This window comes from Haemorhous mexicanus, chromosome Z (genome assembly GCF_027477595.1).
Source record: "Haemorhous mexicanus isolate bHaeMex1 chromosome Z, bHaeMex1.pri, whole genome shotgun sequence".
In the NCBI taxonomy this organism is placed as follows: Eukaryota; Metazoa; Chordata; class Aves; order Passeriformes; family Fringillidae; genus Haemorhous; species Haemorhous mexicanus.
Window position 1 is genome coordinate 42,035,139 of NC_082381.1, and position 22,326 is coordinate 42,057,464.

The 22,326-nt window shown below is 42.9% G+C and overlaps 1 protein-coding gene across 1 annotated transcript; it reads left to right on the top strand.

The window, feature by feature from the left end:
* The first annotated feature begins 194 nt into the window (after positions 1-194).
* Positions 195-21,855, top strand: LOC132322488 (uncharacterized). The gene is made up of 4 exons (XM_059836978.1): positions 195-329; positions 17,695-17,829; positions 17,992-18,504; positions 20,031-21,855. Exons 1-4 carry the CDS (start codon positions 195-197, stop codon positions 20,223-20,225), a joined length of 978 nt encoding a protein of 325 aa, XP_059692961.1. The 3' UTR covers positions 20,226-21,855.
* Positions 21,856-22,326: the final 471 nt, after the last annotated feature.

Consider the following 22,326-nt stretch of genomic DNA (forward strand, 5'->3'; position numbering starts at 1 on the left):
ATAGAGGAAAGAACTTCTGCCTCAAACACATGTAAAATGCAACTGTCACCATTTTGCTCCTAAAATGTAAAAGAAAATGTTTGGACTTGAGTCTACTCCCGGGTAATCTGTAGCAGTGTTTCAAGTTCTGCATCCTGTTACTCCAACTCAAGACTTCATCAAAATTTTAAATGGGTGTTAGTAAGGAATTAGACATGAGACCAGATGCCGCGGCGCTGACCATGCCCCGGCCACGTGATGACGACAATGGAAGCGCAACAGATCCCCCTCACAAGCTCCGCAAATCCCAGCTACCAGCAGTGGTTCAGCACGGGAACAAAAAGGCAGAAGTACAGGTCTTGGGGTGAAGCTGGGGTGACTTTATTTCATGACCAGCACCCAATACCAAGCCTTGGAGCAAACAAGAGCTTCCAAAACATCACTCAGGAGGAGGAGTTTAGGGTAGCAAGCCAATAGGGGTATGGTTGGGGAGGGGCTGAAGGCAGGACATTTCACACTTGAACCAATAAGGGAGCAATAGGGAGGGACATAACTTGGGTAAACCAATAGGGCTCTAAAAGACACAGGATAGACAGGGAATTTTCCAGAAGAGAGGGCAGGTTCAGGGTAGGATTGACACTCAGTGGGAGGCGGGGATAAAAGGGATTTACAACTGGTAGGATTGGGGATTAAAACTTGGTAGGGAGTGGCTGGGTGACAAAGAGATTGATATCTAACTGAAACTGAATAACAATGAGGGAGTACGTCTAACTTTAGAAACACAAGATACAAAAATGAGGTGCCTGTGCCGCTCCAAAGACAAGGGGAGGACAATACAGGGGGTTTGCAAAACCTTAAGCTAAACATAACCACAAATTAAGCAGTGAACCTGCCAAACAAAGAAAACACACTACAACAACCAGACATGAGAACCAGACAGAGCTTTCAGCTCTAGGACACACTAAGTCCTAAGTCCTAGGGAAGGTTATCACCCTAATGGAGCAAGTCCAGGCGACACCACCGAGTTGATCGCAGGAATGGAGCACCTCTCCTACTAGAAAAGGTTGAAAAAACTGGGATCGCTCATCCTGGAGAGGAGAAGGTTCGAGGGAGACCTTAAAACACCTTCCAGTAACTAAAGGGGGCTACAGGAAAATCTGAAGAGGGACTATTTTATAAGTGCATGTGGTGACAGGACAAGGAGGAATGGCTTTAAACTGAAAGAGAGTATGTTTACATTAGCTATTGGGAAGAAATTATTTACTGTGAGAGTGTTGAGATACTGATACAGGTATCTACAAGGAAATTGTAGATCCCTCCTTCCTGGAAGTGTTCAAGGCCAGTTTGGATGCAGTTTCGAGCAACCTGGTCTAGTGGAAGGTGTCCATTCCTCTGACTGGAAGAGAAACTACAAAGTCTTAAAAGTTTCTTCCAACCCAAACAATTCTATGGTTCTGTGGTTCCATTAAACCCTATTTGTCTCAGATTTATATGGCTATAACTCAACATATGCCTCAAAAATTTTGGACATCAGCCCTGTCTTCTAGCCAATATGAGTGGAAGAAGCTCAGCAAGTGACACGCTAATTGTTTCAGGTATGATGACAGATGGCAGTGAAGCTGGGATACCAGGTAAGAAGGAGAAGGAATTCATGGTGCTGTAAAATTTCGTAGAGATAAAAAAGGGTGACAGGTACATCTATATGGCAGCTGAAGACGAAAAGCAAGATTTGCTCTTCACACTGGTACATACTAATCCATGGTAACTTCTGCTGAGATATATTCGGTTGCTGAACCTCTCCAGTAGCATCACCTGACAGGTACCTCCCTCCCTTTCTTTCATGCTTTCCTCATGACATACATGAAGCACTGACAACACATTCTTTTCACATTGACCTGTTAATCAACACTGCAGTCTGACTCATCTGCACAACCCCCTCTCTGACAGAAGAGGAGAATAAAAACTCTCCCTATGCTGAACCCATGGGTAGCAAGAGCTTGTAATCCCCAAACTTTCAAGTCCTTTTATGACTATAATTTTCAAAAATTTGCAGGGGAAATGATTAGGAACACACACCCTTAATCCTGTGTTTGTTGTGGCTGTAACAATGAAATCAATCCCTGTGAATTCTATTTATTTAGTGTGCAGCCACTGCCAAGGCAAAACAGTGTACCTGTGAGCACTGCAGTAAAACTGCCCAGGTGCTGCAGTTTGCAGGAAGTGTGGCAATTGATGGCTAAGAGCCCATCATATGAACATTTGATCTCATGCCCAAATCTTCTGAAAGAAACATCTGGAGTTCTGTAACCTAAGAGACTATTTCCTATTTTGTAATAAGAATTTTGTAATTCTTTCATAAAGAATTGCATTAAGAATTGTAACCCAGTTATGGTATGAATTAAACCAGAGTGCAAATAAATTAGTGAAGCTCATTAATAAATCTGATCAGAAACTGCTAAATTGTTGGCTACTTCTCCAATGGTGTTTGGAGACTTCCCAATAGATGAGAAAATTAGGGACAGTTTTGATTTCCTCATGAAAATGTATGGAAAAAATTATTGAGATAAGACTCCATCTATTCCCAGAATCTTGTCTTTCAACACAGAGAAAGAAACAGCAAAGATACTTATAAATTCCTTGCTAATCCTTTCAGCAACTCCTCTGAAAGGAGAATAAATATATGCAACTAACATAATAAAGAATAGACTCAATTTGAAACTCAATACCAACCCCTATCTACCTTTTTTCTCTTCTTACCTGACAAGTACAGATAATCAGAATGTTTACTTATTTCACAGGAATTGTCTTTCACAATATCTCTATTGCTTAAAGATAGTAAGCATGGAGTATATGTGTATAAACTTAGGAAAAAAACATTGCAAAAAGAAAGGATGAATGTACACTATCAGGGTTTCTCTATCTTCTAATAAGCAAAAAAAAGTCTCTGACTGGGTTTTAGCCTCTCTGTTTCTGCTGTACTAGAAAACCTTATTATCAGTTCTTGTAATTAATAAGCATTTATACTTCAGAATTTCTATGAATCCTAATTTCAGTTTATACTTTGTTGATTTTATGTTCCTTTCTATTGTCCCAACATGCATTAAATTTTCTTTTCTGGAAGAAAATTCTTTAGTCTGTAGGGATGTATGAGAAGCTATTTCAACTCAAGCTGGCCCCTGCTGATCCTCATCTTGTTCATACCCCTCCTACAGGGCATCAGTGTCTTCTTGTTGTTGAATGCCTTGTTGTTTCAGCTTACAAATCATAGCCACATAAAGATCCTTAAACATGTAAAAAAAAATCCATTATTTTTCCCACAAATCAGAGACAGAGTTGGAAGTTAAATAGCCTGAAACATTTCAATCTCTCCCAGGGCTGCTGCTTTGCTTTATGAAAATAAGAACCTGTCTCATTTCCTGATGGAGCCTTTTCTTTCAGTACCAGAGGCACTGCCATTGAACCTAGGGACTGGGAGATGGAAACAGCTAAGGACCTCCAAGGTCTTTAACCTTAACCTATAAGTCTAAAGAATTTGTAAGCAAGAATCACAAAAACATAAATTTGGCACTGAAGTAAACATGACACCTTATTGTGCTCATTTTCAAATGACAGCCAGCTGGAAAAGCCGGGAAATGAAAGCCAGCTGTCTTTCTGGGAAGGACAGAAACAGGAACACAGTGGGCAGTGTCAAGATGACATACATCTTCCTCCAGCATGTGTGTTCTGCTTAAGGAAGTCTGACAGCATTTCCAAATTCATAGGACCACAGTTTTCACCACGCTGCAGAAAGCTAAAGAGTAGTCTGCAAGACCTGAATTTCATCCAGCAACAGGTGGACTTTGTTTCATTATTATCTAATTGTTATCTCTTCATGACAAAATCAAGTAGAATGACCCACAAGTAATAATGATCTAAGCCCCTACAGTATGTGTTAGTTTTGAAGGTGTCTTTTTTCTATTAAGAATGCCTTTTCTGACACATAGGAATATGTCTATGACACTTTAAAAACAGAAAAAGCAGAGCATTGGAATTGTAGGCTCTATCTTCCCAAACTTTATGATTCAGAGGTGATATATAAAATCTGGAAGTGGGAAACATTGGGCTGGGTCCCTAGCTAGTCTGCATTAGCCTAGGCCTGTGTTAGTTTCCACCATTCTGTGGTGACACTGCCACTTCCACTTTACCCACGAGCACAGCCTGTACACGTTTTACTCATCCCAGCACCTGATTCTTCCTGGCACATACATACATCAAAACTAGCTATCCAGATAAAGTTTGTCACAGTATTTACTCAGCTATCATTGCAGTCCCAGATGCCAACAGAAACAAGGAAACGTGTGAGTTATCTCTCTGATTGGGGAATATCAGCCAGTAAGCAACACAAAGGTGCACAAAATGTACCACTCATCTCCACTGAAGCCACCCAAATGAAAAAGAAGGTAGGTTTGGTCTAAGTCATGTTGTAATCTGCCCACTGAGTGATGCAGCTTTTAGAAATCATGGCTGGACTACAGGTGTATCTAAAATGGGTGAAAAAATGGGGTTTATGTTAGACTGGGAGGAAAAAAAAAGTAACTGGGAGTTACTTTTTAAAGCAACTGGTAACGTTGTTTCTCTGGAAAGAAGGGCCAAAACTTGCTATTCCAAATCATATTTAGGGCTTTTTTGGTCTATAATCTAGTTAATCTAGTTTCTAATTTTTGAAGTTTCTCTCCTTCCTGCTGAACCACTTTATCTTTCTTCTTTTGCTGTTTTCTTTTTATGTGTCCCACAAAAAGAAAACAGCAAAAGAGGAAGGATAAAAAATTATCAGAGAGATAAAAGCACGCAGTTTCAGAACAAGGTTGTGTGAGAAGAAAGTTTTAAAAAAGGAAAAGGGCTTTAATACATGGCTCAGAAACACAATTTTTTTTAAATTAACTGATGACTTTCAAAGTAAGCATGCAAAAAGCAACTTCTTTCTCATTTGCTACTCTCTGTGACAAATTTTGAGTTCTTTGTTTTCAGATGTTTTTCAGAGTATGAATGAGCAAAAGTGAGACAGACTCTGGTGAATTCAGGAGCAAAATTGGTATGTGCAGCTTTTCCAGAAGCATCTGGGAAGGGTATTTGATCATTCTTTGGAGTGCTTGCAAGGCTGACTTTCCAGGAGCCCTGAGCATGTACAAATCAGCAAAGAATGAGGAAACACAGTAGGATATAATTGCTGACAGAAAGAGAGAAGACAACTCCCAGGTCTGTGTGATCACTTAACAAAAGGGAATTCTCAAATTTTGAGGTGGAACCTGCCATGGAGTTTTGTGGTGCAGTATCTGTCCTCAACATCTTGCACATTAAAGACATTTTTTATGAGACTATTAGCACATGCGGTGGTAACTCCAGGCCCTCAGAAAAAAATAATCCAATTCAGCTCTCCCATTCCAAATCACATTGTGGTTATAGCCCCATGTTAAAAAGGTGTTTGTTATGGATTCCAGCTCCCCTGCTGTCAAATCCTTCACTCTTCCTGCACCTCAACCCCACCAAGGGCTAAATCCAAGAATTACTGCTGAATAAAGCAGTTTTGTGCACACACAATGAGTATTTTGTTCAAGCCATTTAAGACATATTTTACAACAAATATTTTCATTATCAGAGGTATTTTAAAAATGTTTCACCTTTAGTCACACTTTGCAGATACACTGTGTATAATATTAAGTTCAGTATTGGATGCACAACCATTTTTTTTTTCCTTAAATGCTTAATCATTTTTAAACCACCCCATGTTGCTAAATGTTACCAGTCAGGGATAAGTAAATATTTTTGTCCACAGCAGATTTTCATATTTAATCCCATTTACTATAGTATGCGATAGGTTCTTTTTCAGAATAGAAAGTAAAGAAATTATGTGCAAAGCTGCTTGAAAGCATTGGTTTCTTTATGGCATTTCCCTGTGAATTTTGGGGGATTTTTAAGATCAACCATTGCATATTCTAAATGGGAGCTGTGGTATGCCCTTAAAATATTTTTAATTAATACATATTCAACTAAGAATCTACCTTTGAGATGCACACAGACCTAGAGATAATTATGCCACTGATCTTGCAAAAAACATTTTCTGCAATTTTTTTTTTCTTACAGTCCTACAAGGCCCCACATATCTTGCTTGCAGAAGCAAGTCTGGCTTGTTGAAACTAAACATGGTACAAACAGAAAACATTACTTAGACTTCAAAATTAATGTAATTTTAATTTACTTCTCTGCTGAGCTTTGTCTCTTTTGTTACTGCAAATCAAAATAAAACCAAACCTCAGTTCCTAGTAAGCACCTCCTCTAGGCTGCTAAATTCTATATTGGCCCATGAGTTGTGCTTGGAAATAATGAAGTGAACTAGCCAGTGTCAAAACTGTCTTTTCTCCAGGAAGATAAAGGATCAAAGTGATTGAGTTGAAAACTCTGCCTGCTGATGTAGGGCCCAGGATGGGTTAATAGAAGAACCCCATTTCCCTGTGTGGAAAGCCTTCTGTATGTCAAAAAGAGAAAGAAAGAAAGAAAAGAAAATCCCCCACCTTCCCTCCCCTGCCTCCCAATCTAATTTCTAATATTAAGCCTGACCCAGAGGTGACTCCATCTGCAATGACATCTGACAAAGAGGTTGTGGGAAGAAATACATAGTTGTAGCCACCTCCTCTTCTTCTGATGACTCCTTTACTCGTGACTTGACCACTCATCTTCTAAGAATTTATCCTACATTCTCTTCTAAGAAGTGAATCTGTCACCTTGTTATGCTGGGGAGGCTGCATTTTTCTTCTCTGCAGCAGGAAGCTGAACTCTACATCTGCCCTACACACAACAGAAAACAGACCCTATGCTGCATACCGGGAGGAACCACTTGTGTGTCCATGCTCTCAGACTTGCTTTACATGGCTTTTGCCTCATATGAGTATGAGAAGCAATGAATAGAGCAGAAGCATAATTAAATACTTAGCAATGAAAAGCCTTTCACACTGCAAAAAGCAAGCCAGGTTGCTCCAAGGTCGTGCAAATAAGTCTGTGGTCTGTATGTGCCACCTGATGCTGTGCAGAGATGTCCTAGAATGCCAGGATGCTGTCACAAGGTATCTGCTTTTGCAAGAACAACTGCTCAATCAATATTGCTCCTTGCTGCTGTGCAGCGTCCCAGATGCAGGTACTTTTGCTGCTGCACAGGGCGATACTGAGCAGCCGCAAATCTGGCCTGCCCCGCTGGACAGTGACCTCATTAAATAGGGCAGAGTAAATTGGTGGCGGTGGGGGGAGGTTGTTTGTTCCTCTTATGCAGATGGAGAAGCTTCATCACATTTGTCCCAGTTAGAAAGTATCGTGCACTAGAAGGCAAGTCACAAGTTGTCACCTGAGCTTGTCCTTCTGTTTTTGTACCTACCTCAGCTTCTGACAGTGAGCAAGGGAAGTACCTACAGAGCAAAGTACTTCACATTCCTTGTTGTTAATTGGTTTGCGATTTGCAGTAAACACTTGGAAAATTCATGGTATCAAACAGTCACTGAGATGTTATAAAGTGTCCTTTCGAATGGAACCCTTGCCATGAGGTCAATGTCATTCAAATGAGGTCACTGAAAAAACCAAGTCAAATATACACTGATCCTTGTTAGTCATCCCCTAGTATTCGTTAATTGTCAGAGAAGTCATAATAGGTTTCAAAACGTGAATAGACTGTACTGCATATTAAGTATTATTCAAGATTTTTTTTTTTGCAAGCAATATGGCAATGAGCTTTAAGGAAGATTTTCAGTTCTTTAAAGCCATTAAGTAATAATATTTTCAATTTAGAAATCTTCTAATGTGACGACAAATTCAGGAGAAAGTTATCTAAACACAACAAGCTGGTTGTCTGTACATTTTGCAGCAACAATCACAAATCAATTTCACTGTACCTCAGCTTTTACATGTCTCCAAGGATACAGTGCTTAGCAGGCTTCGAATTAACAAGACATAGCTTCCTCTCTCCTCCTTCATAATATAAGGCTGCGGGATGGGACATTTTCCTTTAACAAGGTAAATTCATTAAAACATGTCATTGGAAAATATACAGCTGACCTTGTCAGGCAATGACTGCCACACTGAAATCTCGCTCTGCAGTTGTGGCAGTGCCTGAAGATTCGCACCTGCAGTTTTTGAGGGTTCCTTACCCGCAGGAAATGTTGTGCACATCACACAGATTCATCTTGCTGGCATGGTTGAAAAAGTTGGGGTTGGGGATTTTTTTCCGCCTTACAAGACCTGAATTACAGGTTATGAGGTTCTGTCTCTTGCTTTCAAGGTGCTCACACCCTCACAACCAACTATTACTGAACTTTCTGTCTACTAATGAAAGCTGATACATGCCAGAAGCCTCGGATTGTGCAATGTTCAAAAAACAAAGACATGGCAAGAAGGAAGGATGAAATCTAGTTTTGCCAGGTTGGAGCTGTTTCTTGCTGCATCCTAGGAACTGGACAGCATTAATAAATGGCAGGGCTACTAAAATATGCAAACAGGCATTCTTTCTTTTACTGGAATAGAAAAGAATACAGCATTCTTCGTGTTTTTTTCTAGGGATATGCAAAAGCTTTGTAAACACAGAGGTATAGCACGCCATTTACTGAGGTTTCCCAAAGGGATTCAATAGCCGATGAGTGATGGGGGTTTTCATGCGGGTTCCCATGTTCGCTTCAGCGCTGCTCCAAAACCACAGCGCTGCGCGTCCCGTCTCCTCCGTCTCCGCTCAGGCGGCCGCGTTTCCTCTAGATGGCACACGTACTCTCCTAAAACTCGCCTCTGACATGGCACTTGGCAGCTTTTCTAGCTGCTACTGCAAAATTTTAAGCAAATAAAAGAGAGCAACAACAAAGGCAGTTCCGCTGCCCCGGCAGGGAGTGAGGCGGCAGACTCCGCAGGGCGAGGCCGGCCAGCAGGTGTGGTATGAGGCACCGTGTTGGATATCCCCCGGTAAAAGCAATGATTGCAAAGAGTAAAGGCCTTCCTTAAGAAGCATATGCTTGAAAAATTGCAGTTGGCTTTGAAATCTGGGGGTAGGGCATGGAAAAGGTTGGACTGTTTAAGTAAAAAAAAAGCTCAAGTTAAATTCAGTCTTACCAAACATGGATATTAAAATATAACCATGTGAAGAATATAGTAAAGCCTAGTTCTGCCCTAGAGCTGCCTCAGAGCAACCTTCCATCTCCCACATACATGGGGAGGTCTGCTTACCATCAGCCCCAAAAGCAGGAGCCATGTCTGCTAGAACTAGAGCGTGCCAAGCCCCTTTACATGTGCTGCCCCTGCCTGGTCTATTTTTGCAGCCCACATGGCCTGTGGTTGCATCTGTTACAGGTATAAACTCCACGCATCCATTAAAAACAGTATCCCATTGCTTGCAGGCATTACCCATGGATGAACGTCACATTGACCACACACCCCATTTCTCCACCACTGGAAGTTCCTCTCTTTCAGTAATCTTGTTAATCACTTCCTCACTGTACTCTTTCCTCTGTGTTTGGAAGTCCCGGTGCTTACTGCTGATGTTTGAATTTATGCTGTTAAAAATATGGGAGTTTTTTGGGGGGAAGGGACAAACAAATAAGCAAACAGCCACATTATATTTATTTTATTCATACTACACTCACAGTAATGGTGCTCTGCTTTGCTGTCACCTCGAAGCAACAGCAGAGATGTAACAGCACATAAAGCTAGGGTGGCCACAGGCCATCACCATCATGGGCCATATAGGTATGCATACAATCAGAAAATGCAAAGGGATGAATTTAAGATTATAAGGTACAATTCTCAAAGTCTTCCAAAATTCTCCAGTTTCTCAGTGCTGACTGTTAAGCAATCTTCTGTCTTTTAAAATTTGTTTTTTCAAAATCCACATAAAACTTTGCTAATCAGAAGCCCTCACATTCAACTGGGTGGATGGAAAATAATATTCAGCACACGTGGAGGAAATCACATGCTTGATACACACTGTAGAGACCTGAAAATGACACCAACCAAAACCAACCCGTTCTTGGGAGGCCAGCACTGCACCTGCTGTAGCAGGTGGTACACTCCTGCACCCAAGGTTTCTGCCTCTCAGCTTGGTACAGTCACTGCTGTGGAGCCCAAGCAGAAGGGCTGATGCAAGCCTGACAAATGAAGACACAGCAAGCAGGTCCTAGGCTGGGATTTAATGGCTTTCCTCTGCAAAGGAGGCTGTTCTGCCAGCTGCAGAAACCCTGTCATTACCCTGAGGAATCAGACAGGAAGCTGCACTTCACATAGTGAAGTTTTGCTGTGTGAGTAATAGAAAAAGTGATCTTGAGCTGTAAAATGTTAGACTTGAAGGGAGCAGTTAACAAAATCAAGCAGATGTACTGCATTAGTACATTACGGGTCACTGCAAGATTACACAGCATGTGGAAGATGCATTAAACACAAGAGAAATCAGTAACTGAAAGGGAAGGAAAACAAAAACAAACCCTCGGCTTTCCCTTATTGCAAATAAAACCTTCTTTCCTTCTCAGTAGAAACTTTCAATCACCTTTCATACTTAAAACTGGGAGTTAATAAATACAGCTTTATAGAGGACTGCGCAGTGGTTAAGGGTATCTGAGACTATAGGAGTGGTAACTTATGTGCAAGTGTCCTATGACAGGAGGGCACTATGTCATTCCAGAGGCAAGAGAAAGCAAAACACCTGTGTTTCCTAAGCGGCAGCCTTTTGTGAATATGTAACTTGAAAACAAACACATGTCCAAATGTGCTTGACAGCAGCCATCATAGGCTGCCCCCATTCCCCAACAAAACATCACGTGGTAATTCATTGTACCACACACAGCAGCTTGCACTGCAGCATCCACAGAGCAGCAAAAGCAGCAGATTAGGTACATACTCCTGCTGTGCTCAGCAGCTGCTGCATGGCTAACTACTCAGCCTCTGCAGGAAAGCAATGAAGGAATCAGAAGCTATTCCTGCCCCTGAAATGAGATGCCAGTGGTTGTTTGACATCAAAATCACTCTGAGATTTTTTTTTTCCTCATTTTTTTCCCTCACAAAAAACCACCAGCGCAAACAAACCTATTGTCTTTTCCTCACTTTGAGCACCCTGTGTGGCTCACAGACAGATGGTTGTGCTTTTGCTGGATTAATTTCACCAAAGGCTGTGGTGCTACAGTGACTATGTGTAACCAAGCTAAACAGAAATATGAAGAGAAATAATGAAATATAGCATCATGAGAAACAAGGCTAGTCAGGTGACTCATCTTTTAAGAGAGCACCTTAAGGCTGCAAGCAGTGAGGAGTCTGCTATCACTCTGCACATAAAATCTCCAGAATCACAGGGCCTCCTTGACTATGAGAAAACTGTACTTGTTCATAAACAAAAATGTCTCAACCTACATTTCTACAGGATTGCTCTTTGACAGGTATTCTTACCAAAGTTTTTCTAGAAAATGCTGCTTACATAAGAAATTTAAAATGCAATGTGACACAAAGCTTTCACGGGCTTTACCACTACAATTAAAAAAAATTAAAATAGCCAAAAAGGAGTTTTAATGATGGAAATCTTACAGCTTAACCGCTCTAATAAGAAAAAGATAAAACACAGACAACAGAGATCTCCTCAGGTAGAAACAGTTTAGTTTGAAACCATAAAATGCTCTCTTTTTTGTTTAAAACCATGTAGTCTATGTATGTCTTACAAAATATGCCATTCTATTTGATGAAATTATATGTGCACAAGAATTCCATCACTGCCAAATTATAAATTTGAGGTTACTTTAAAACATTTGTGTCAAAATGCTCAAATTTTACTCAGCTTGCCTTAAAATACTTGATACTTAAAAGACACTTATTATCCCATCTACTCAATGACCCTTTGATAAATTACAAGGCAAATCTCTTTCATTATTCTATTTAGAGAAAGCATTTGTGTTCTCATGTTAAAAATAAACCTACTTTATCTTTAGTCCAAGGTCATGGCCTTTTAGAAACCAGCAGAATATCAAAATAAGCCTTTCCTGACCACATGGTGTCTCCTTGTTTATCTATGGATAAACAGTAAGCTACAAATTAAAGTGTTTTATAGACTGATTTTGTATTTTGAGATTCTTGTATAGAAAACACTGTCAGTAAATACTAAAATAACTGTACATGTGTAACACCAGATTTGATCGCCTTATTAGTCCTGTTTTTTCTGTGGAAGCTATTAACTTTCACCATCAGCTGTGTCTACAGACAGAAACATAAAACAAGCATCCCCTGAAATTGTTTAAAGAGAACCTTACCAATAAAACAGAGCGTTTAACAGTTGAAACTGTAGAACTATAAAAAGGTTCTAGAAAGGAATCGCAGAAAGGATACACTTCAGGTCACAAGACAGGAATCAGAAACACCAGTGAACACATTAAAGTGGATTACAGACAAAGACTAAATAGTGTTTTAGAAATTTAGAGAAGATATCTTTCTACTACCTGATTCATCCATCATCAACACTTCTGCAGTAAATACGCACTCTACAAAGCACATGTTAAATGGACCAATACTGCACACATAATGCGCATTCGGCATTTTACTAAAGATTATTTTACTTGTGTAAACACTTTGCAACAAGTTAACTGGATAATGAGTCCTCCTGGGTAGTGCTGTACATAAAAACTGCAAAAGAGTAAAGGAATCCAAACCTCAAACACCATTCCATCATCAGGCCTACTAAATACTGAAAGTCTTCAATCAGATCTACCATATCCCCAGGTTTGGCCTTGGTCCAGGTTCTGACCCAAAACTTGTCCCTTGACACTTCGGAGCTACCTGATATTATTTTTGGCAGCATAGCTGGAAACTATAATTCATATTTTTAAAAAAATTATAAGAAAGTAAGGAAAAACTGTCCATATTCAAAAGTGGAATGCAAGCTAGACAGAATCTAAAATTCCAGCCTATGCTTTTTTTTCCAAGGCAAAAGAGACTTGCCTTGTAATTTATCAAAGAGTCAGTTAGTAGGTGGAAAAATGTGTGTTTTAAGTATCAAATAGTTTAAGGTAAGTACAGTGAGATCAGAGTGTCTTGACACAAATGTTTTAAAGTTACTTCAACAGTACCATCCCTCTTGCAGCACAGAAATCCAGACTTTTGCCTGCCTAAGAGTGAGGTTTGACTAAAGCCTCAGGCATCATCTGCATATCCATGTTTTCATTTCTAGCTATTGCAAAAAGGTTTTGAATGGCAAATAACAAAAGACCAAGCTAGTGGGAAGACTTGGTTTTGATGTCTGAGAGACATGGGGAAAGTTGACTTATCAGAGTAAACACCTCCTTTATTTTGGAAGACTGTATGAAGCCTGATGAATATGGGAAATTATGACATGACAAGAAGCAAGAAAATACAATATTTGGAAGAAAACTGCTTATGGATTTGAAAATACTCTAGTTTTCAGCTAAACACCCGCTTCCAGCACTTAATGAATGTTCTGAAGAAAGAATGCCATGGTTAGAGTCAAGCCAATGCTTCGCTGTTCTGATGAATTTTTACGTGCTTTGGTGTGACCAGTCTGTGTGGGAAGAGACAGGAGCCGTCCTGCGGTCTGTGGGACACCTCTGCAGATGCGCCTGGCAGCACAAAGGAGCACACAGTGGCACAGAGAGGCACCTGGCAGCACAGAGAGGCCTGTCTGCACCTAACCCTTGGGGGAAGTGCCACTGGGCAGATCCCTATGGGAGAGGAGCCAGTCTAAAGGTGACAGATGGGTGAACAGGGTGTGATCACCCCATGGAGGACATTTAAAAAGCTGATGTGGCAACATGGGATAGATCATGTAGTGAGAATTACCATGTAAGGAAATAGTGTGCCTTGAAATACTGTATAAAACCAGCTCCTGTCTATCAGTTAGTGGTTCAGATGCCCTGACAGTCTGACTTCACGTCTCGGTTGCTTACAAGTCTGGGCAGTGACATTATCCTGTTTCCTGCTTTTTTGATAGTCAGTTTATAGGTCTGTGTAATTAGGTAAAAGAAAGATCCTAGATTTATGAAACAGGTTTAAAAATATGACCACAGGAAGTGATAAAATTTAGACAAGCTAAATTGCTTGGAGTTATAGTGTGATAATCTAAAGCATGTTATATAGTGACTCATACCTTGGGTTCTCAATAGTTGTACTGAATAGAGACTCCTCCTCTCCTCAGTAGTCTGCCAAACAGATTGGGAAGATCAAGTTTGGTATCCCTAACAGCTTGTGTTCAAGCTGACCTTGACAAAGCAAATTGGGCTAAAGGGAAAGAAAACTCCCAATGCTTCTCTTTTTCTTCAAACTTCGTGGGCTTTACAAAAGTGTGACAAAACTAATTTAATGCAAATTCTTTGCAGGTCAGCTTCTAAAAGGCATCTTAATCTTCTCCCTGTGTTCCTTACTTAAATGTAGAACAAGCACAGCTGCCAAAAATTTCAGAAACATTCACTAAACACTCAGTTAGCAAAGCTCACTTTGCAACCAGCCGACATACGGTCTGGATAAAGATTGAAAAAAGTAAGTAATCCTTGATGTCTCTTGGCTCAGGTAACTAAAATTTCTGTATCTTGTGATAATGGACTAAATTGCTCTGCCTCTGTCCCTCCAACCCCATTTGGAATAATTCTACATGATCTGAATATGAGTTGACTGTAACTGGGAAATCTTTCTCCTTTGTTCCCTGTAGGGATATAAGTACACAGCAATAAAGATGCAACAATCATTAAGGATAGTTTACTACCAGATTACTGAACCTACAGAATCTCAGTGTGCTTGTGCGCAGCCCAACTGTAGTGAGAAATCAACAGATTTTTGCTGATTTTGGCCACCATACTCTTGATCAAAATGGAAAAAGCTTGTGCAATGGGACTGATTCTCCAATGCAAGCTGATTGGTGTGTTGCCACTTTGGCAGAAGTCTTGTCATTAACAATGATTATACCAATACATACACTTGGGGAACTGATTAAATGTTTAATTCATGCCAATTCGGTGTTTTAGTAGTTTACAGTTCTTCAACATAGCGATGTTTGTGATGTTTCTTTAACATAGTGATGTTTCAACGAGTGATTCAGGTTTTTTGTTTGTTTTGTTTTGTTTGGGGTTTTTGGCTGCATTTGTTTGTTTGTTTTGATGGTTTTGTTGGGGTTCTTTAGGGGTTCTCTGGTTTTTTTGGGGGTGGGAGGGTGCCATTGGTTTTGTTGCTGTTGGTTTTCTAACAGAGTATTTTTTCTACCACTGATTAGGCTATCCTGGGAGAATGCTTTATTAAAGAGCCAGAAGAAAGCAAATGTCATATCCAACATGATAAGCAAATGTGGAAGCAAGTTTCAAGTTAAATTTGAAAAAAAAGTTTCAAGTTTCATCTGTAAAACTTACCAATTCAGTAATAGTGCACACAGAGAGCTCATTGCAAGTAGAGTTGGGCAAATAGCCATAAAATTTCCAGAAGTGTTTCTGTGTTTTGTAGTGCTGATGTCCACTTCCCTTGAAATAATACATAAAAAACAACTGGGTAAGGAAGAGAAAATAAACTTCCAAAATACTGTCAACACCATAACAAAGAGACAAACTAAATTAGAGTTAGTGTTTTTATGCTTCCACTTGAAGGAAGTGCAAAACCAGGATGTTTTCCTGTTCCAGCTTATTTGCATATTTCTTTTGATCCAGAAAGGGAATGTTAGTGTTGTCTATTTTCCCACTTCTCAGAGAAAGAGACCCAGCTAAGGGAAGAACAGAACCTTCTATTCCAAATGTAACTACTCAAAAAGTGTCAGTTAGAAGAAAACATATGTGGGACAAACTGCTAATATTTTTTTTTCCACAACAGGAAAAATTAGGCTGGTGTTTTGGAGCAATACTAAGTTGATTACATATTGTGCGTACTATCGAGTATCGTCTTGAATCTCTCAATGTCTCTCTTTCCTCTTTTTGATTGTAGAAAATTGTATTGTTGCAGTGCTTGCAAGGTCTTTCTACTTGCCAAGAGATTTGTATTTATTTGGCATTTTGTCACTCTCCATATACATAATTAATAACCCTGCAGCACAGAAAGGTGTGATGCCTCCCTAAAGGATTGTTTTGAGGTCATGATTGTACAATTTACCTTTCCAATATTAACTTTGAAACAGGAAGATGTCACTTCCAAATGTGTAGCAACTTCTTTAAAGCTACCATCAACTGGACAGTGAAATTGTCCTTCAGACAGTAAACACATATTCAGAACAAAAGGAAAACTCCATCTGAGATTCCAGCTCCAAGGCAAGAAATTTCCAGCTGAAATATCTAAATTTTTGCTAATGAACAGGGTTTCCTTTCTTGGTCAGGAAAATGAACATTTATGAATTTGCATAAGGGAGAAGGGAGCATTTATGAATTTGCTGGAGGGAAGTCTTCCCTAATGGCACAGTGTGGGTTTTTCTGATCTGCAGGAAAAATTATGAAGGAGTCCTTAATTTGTCATTCATATATATTTGACAGGGCTACTTAATGAGGTTGGTAGGAAATGCCACCCTTTTCTGAAAGCAGTGTGGAGGAATATTTTGGTTATCTTATTTACCACATAGCCTTGGAATAACAAGTTAAACAAATAAGTAGAAAGCTTATCTTTCTTTAGATATAATTTTCATGCTTTTTCTTTGTTAAAATAAAGTGCCCCACCTAAATCTTTCACACAATTCCAGTATGTGTGAACCGATTTATTTTACCTTATGGATATATCACTAGCGTCAAAGCCTTGACGGAATCCTTTTCCTTTGTTGTTTGCCCTGTAGCTGAGAATCAGGATCAATACCCTATCTCTGTGAAATGGATTGTATAATATTGCTCTTTACTGCTGCTGCTGTAAAGGTCAGCTTGCAGTGTTTTCAAGGCTTAACTATACTGCTCACAGCTTGGGTGTTTCCATCGTACAGTGATCTACATACCATAGTGTATAGATTTAACTATTCCACTTGTTTCCTTTTATATAATGTAGAGTTCTGAAATATCATTATTTTCACATTTGTATGGCATCTGGCACATGAATGGAAAACTCATTAGTAAACAGCAAATAAAAAACTAAGCCAAACCAACCAACCAAAAATCCAAACCCAAACAAAAGGAAATCTCCAGACCGTGTTTAAATGCTCACTTATTTAACCAGAACCAACAATTTATATCAAGAAGCTCTTTATTGTGAGTGAAACTTCACTCATTTCTAAGCAAAGTGAAGATGAAGAAGAATTTGGCACTAGGCCGCCACAGTTTTAGGAACATACGGGACGCGGCCCGACATCGCACTTCCCTCGTGCGCACATGCGGGGCGTTTAGAAAGGCCGCTTTTAGGGACAGGCCCGGAGGCAGGGGCTACCGCGGAGCGAGGGAGGGCAGAGGCAGTGGGCAGAGGGCCGGCGGCGGCGGGCGCTGTCCGTGGTGCTGCCGGCGCCGCCCGCCCCCAGCGCTCCGCCCCGGCCCGCCCGGTGCCGCCGGGAGGCGGGCACTGAATGCCTGCCCTGGCGGCGCGGAGCTTGCTCGCCCCCAGAGGCCTTTGTGTGGCTTGTAACTTTTAAAAGTTTTTTCCCCCCTTTTTTAAAGGGGAAAAAAAAAAGAAAGGAAAAAAAAAAAAAGAAAATAAGAAGAAAAAGGAGGTTTAGGCGGTGGGGTGAAGACGTCGCAGCCACGATTCGTGTCTCAGTGAAGGCTGTGGGCACCGCTGAACCCGCTGTATTTACAGGTGTCCCTGCCAACTAAAAAAGCAGAGACAGGAGCTCGCAGGTCACCCAGGGGAAGGGAAGGAGGGGCAGCCACCTCCGCCTTCTGCGCCTCGGGTACCGATGGATGTCCCGAGAGGGCGAGGAGGCAGCGCCACGTACAATTGTCCGGGGGGACAAGGCCCTGCGGACATTGGGGCCGGGGTCCCGGGTCTCGTTAAAGTTTTTTGCTACTTTTCCTCCTCCCCTGCCCCCGCTCCCCTCGCCGCGATCAGGCACTGGTTTAGACGCTGCTGCTCTCAGGAGAAAAAAAATAATAGACGAACCTAAACGATGAGAGAGGGCCCGTCCCGCGGCCCGCCCGGGAGCCCGGCCCTCTCTGTCGTCGAAGAGCTGCGCAGTCGCTCCGCCCCGTCAGGGTGAGGCCAGCGGTGACACCACGATGGGCCGGGCTGCACTCGGTGGTGGACAAAACGGGAGCCGGGAGCCTTCGCCGTATCCTCGCAGGTGGAGGCGGCCTCGGCGACAGAACCGCGGGGGAACATCTGGGCCGGGGCCGCCGCCGGGGGCGGGGCCGGGCGTTCCCATGGGCAAGGCGCTCGTTCCCATGGGAACGCCGCCAGCCCCGGGCAGCGCGGGGCGGCCGAGTGGCGGCTGCGGCGCCGTGCGGGGCGCGGCGGACCGGGACGTGGCGCGGCGGGCCGGGACGTGGCGCGGTGGCGGATGAGCTGACCAGCGCCGCTGCCCGCGGGGACCCGCAGCGCCTCAGAGACTTGCTGGACGGAGCGGCCGACCCCAACGCCGCCAATTCCTACGGCAGGACACCCACCCAGGTAGGGAGGCGGACTGTTGGCAACTGGGCGAGGGCAGCGGCCCTCCGTGCCCTGCCCGAGGGGGCCGGCGGCGGCCCCGGGGCAGCAGCGGACCCTCCGGTGTCCCGGAAGCGGCCGCCCCCCGTCGCTGAGCTCGGCCGCTTTCGAGGTGGCGCGGCACAGGGGTTTTTCTCGCCTCTCTGGGAACGAGAAAGTCTTCTCCGGTGACGGCCGCAACAGGCAGGTTTTAGTCTTAGCAACCCTCTGCTTTATTTGAACCATCTGAGATAGGATGACTCAAATCCGAGAACTTTAATGCTTATCTCGCAATAAACGTGCAATAAAATGTAACAAGCCACGCTTGTAGAAATAATCTCCCTTTCGTTATACCTCGTCTTCTGCTTTATATGACTGTATGTTTTGTCTCGTCTCTCGTGGGAAAAAAAAAAAAAAAAAAAAAAGGTATTCGGTGGCTATCACGAACAGAAATACCCGGTCGCGATAGCCTTGCCCAGGTGACGCTGCAGGTAGACAACGAGCGATCCCTGTGGGGCTCAATCTGCCCTACATTTTACACTCCCCTGAACGTGTGGGTAGACGTAGCGCCCAGAGATGTAGTAGAGGTTACCTTTATAAAGTCTGAGTTCGTTTTCGAGGTAGTTCTAAACAGCTTTTTCTTAAAATTTCAAAATAAAACGAAACTGGAATAATCTGAGAAGCTATATTTAAGTTTTGCTGCCAGTGCTTGCGAAACACTCTCCGACTCAAAATGTCGGTGGAGCATTTCACTCGAAATAGGTATTTGTTGCCGTCCTGCAGCGCTTTTTCTTTTTTGTTTTTGGGGTTTTTTTTCCCCAGTCTTCGCGGCAGGGACTCATCCCCTGTGCTGAATGCACTGCTGGGTGCGCTAGGGGAAGCCCAACTAAGTAAACGGCGAGGCCGATGGAGAGGGCTACTGGGCACGTTGGTACTGCCCTGGACACGCAGGTGAGGGCAAAAGGTTTATTCCCTCCTGACGGTGAGGGAAGACACGGTGGGTTCCCTGCATTACGCCTCTCCCCTTGCCAAGGACAAGTGTCACGGATGCGATCGGAACGACGGCGGTCTCCGCGAGCCGCTGCACCGGCACGGTTCCGCGGGGACAGTGCAAAGCGGCTTGGGACCTGACCTGGGTTTCTATGGGAGCGCGCCGGGAGAAGGGCGAGCCCCTTCCCCCGGTTCGTCTGCTCCGAGCCTACCGACTTCCCACTCCTGTCGCGGAGCAACCCCAGTGTGCATCCACACCCCCCGACCCCGACAGGAGCCCCGCACCTCACTGCCTCACCTGTTCTCTCCTGTCCCCTAGCGTGGGTAAAGGAGAGTTTTCCAATACGGCACAACTCCCCCGAAGTGTACATGTTCTCCACCGTTCGTGGCACGTCCAGAGCCGATTTCTATGCCCTGCCGGAGGATTTTCTTCTCCTTTCCATTGTGGATCTCCGTTCCTTCCGGGCCGAGCCAGAAAGCCTGAGCTCTGCGGCGGGCGCTAACCTTGTCTCTCCCCGCAGGTGATGATGCTGGTGGCCGAGCTGCTGCTGCGGCACCGGCTGCCTCCCGGCTTTCTGGAGACGCTGGCGGCACTGCACGGGGCCGGGGCGAGCCTCGACCTCCCCGACGGCCGCGGCCGCCGGTCCCTCGACGTGGCGGGGTGCCCGCACGGAGCGGTGGGGCGGTACCTGCGCGACCCTCCGCCCTGTGCCTAACCTCTCCCCGGGCCATCCCCTTCCCAGACTTATTGCCCGCGCCCAACTCGGGGGACACCAAGTGGAACAGTACTCATGCCATGTTGTGAATAACCCTGGATCGCGTTTCCCTGCTGGACGCACGAAGGACAGTATTCTTTGCTCATGACTGTGTATTATCCTTCACTGGAAATACTATGGCCCTCCTCAGGCCCCTTTTTTCACACAAGAATCCATACACTGAAAAGTAGTATTAAATATGAAGTAGGAAGTATGAAATATGAAGTGAGAAAATACTAAATGTGAAAATATAAATAGCAGATATTGAATATTAAATATGGAGGGAAATCCCCACACAGAGATATGGTACTTATAAACCCTTCCTCTGTTTTGATAGGGCTGCCTCTCGACTTTCTGCTCCCTGGCGGCTCCCCCCTCATGCTTGCTAGCCCCCCATCTGAAGAAGATGGGAGAGGTTTCAGGGTCTCCCTGTCCTGACAATTTGATTTTGGTTAAAGCAATCTGAAGGGGTGCTGAAGCCAACCTGCCTTTCTCTGGCAAATGCTTCCTGGTATGATTGCGGCTTTGGTAAATACTTCATTAAAAGCACGTAGGATGCTGTGCATGTCTGTACACGTACTCACAGCTACACATTTGTAGCTTTCCATGCGTAGGCTGCAGCTATAGGAGCTGGAAAGAATAAATAAAAATCGTATCGAAAGCCTGAAACGATCTTCAGTTGAAGTACCCTCTTTGTTTTAACAATTTGTAAGTGGCCTCTTCTGAGTTATAGCACTTCTAAAAAATCACTTGATTGTGAAACCAAGGCAGCTATAAACGAAAAATTAAAAATCATACATCTGAACTCAACTCCAGCGCTCCCCAAGTTCTCGGGGGTGACATATTTGGTGAAGAAACAAGGAAGCATTTGAAACAGCTCTGCTGCTGGCGGGGGAACGCGGGGGGGGGGGTCTCTCTGTTAATTATATGACAGCCGATACATGTTTCGCTGGCTGCTTCGGCGCGGCGGAGTTGGATAGAGAACCCCAGGAAAAAGATTCAGCGGCAACCCAGGCTCTGCCGAGGCGAAAGGAGGAGGCGGGTAGACCCGATCTCACGGCAGCGAGTCCCCAGGCCCCCAGAGAGGCGTGCTTGAGGGAGCGCACAGGGAGCAGCGAGCCGGGCGGTGAGGAAGGGACCGCGCTCCTAGCCGATGCGAGACAAGAGGTAGACCCTTCCTCCCTCCCTGGAACCCAGGTGGGGTTGTGCTTACACGTCCTGCACCTTAGGGGCTGAGAAAGGCAAGCCAGGCGAAGCAGTGACAGAGTTCAAGTCTCGTACCCCAGCGCTAATCCCGGGCGCTTTGCAGAGCTACCAGTAGAAAAGGTGCAAAAGATTTATCTCGGTTTTGCATTCCTACTGCGTATCCAGCCCCTAGGTATCTCATATAGAAACATGAAAAATAATGTATATGCCTTTTTTGTAACGTGTGGTTTATTATAATGTAATTTCATACAATGCTTGCTTTGTAATTACTTCATATCTGTTGTCATGCTATAAAATGTTTAGTTATGTCATTCATGTATATAATGCATCTATGTAATATCTATATAAAATATACACGATACACATATAGAACACATATATAAAATGTTATGATTATGCGTCAACGTGATATATTTGATTATTAATTATTTTTATATGTAATATGCTTAGTTGTTTAATTATGCTTCTTGGTTTAATTATAACGAAATTATATATATATATATATATATATATATATATATATATATATATATATATATATATATAACACGTACAAAACATTTATGTTATCTTTAGTCTATATTCACACGTTTCATTATAAGAATGCTTAAAACATATCTTTTATAAATATCTATAAATAGAAAACATGTAACATTATAATAACAACATACGAGATTATAAGACCTTTTTAATTTGCACTGCACTCTACCCTAGATCATGGCATAACTGAACCAAGGAGAACACTGTGGATGTAGCAGTTAAGTGCCTGCATCCCATGCCTGTGGGAACCAGAATGGAGCTGTGACCAGATGTGGAGAAGGGGGAAAGCTAGAGCCTGACCACATTCCTTACATAA

Bases quoted from the DNA above. Each gene is read 5' to 3' on its own strand.
- LOC132322488 (XM_059836978.1), top strand. From the start codon at position 195: ATGAGACCAGATGCCGCGGCGCTGACCATGCCCCGGCCACGTGATGAC. The intron at 330-17,694 runs GTACAGGTCTTG...CTGTATTTACAG, and splicing joins ACGGGAACAAAAAGGCAGAA to GTGTCCCTGCCAACTAAAAA. The intron at 18,505-20,030 runs GTAGGGAGGCGG...CTCTCCCCGCAG, and splicing joins ACGGCAGGACACCCACCCAG to GTGATGATGCTGGTGGCCGA.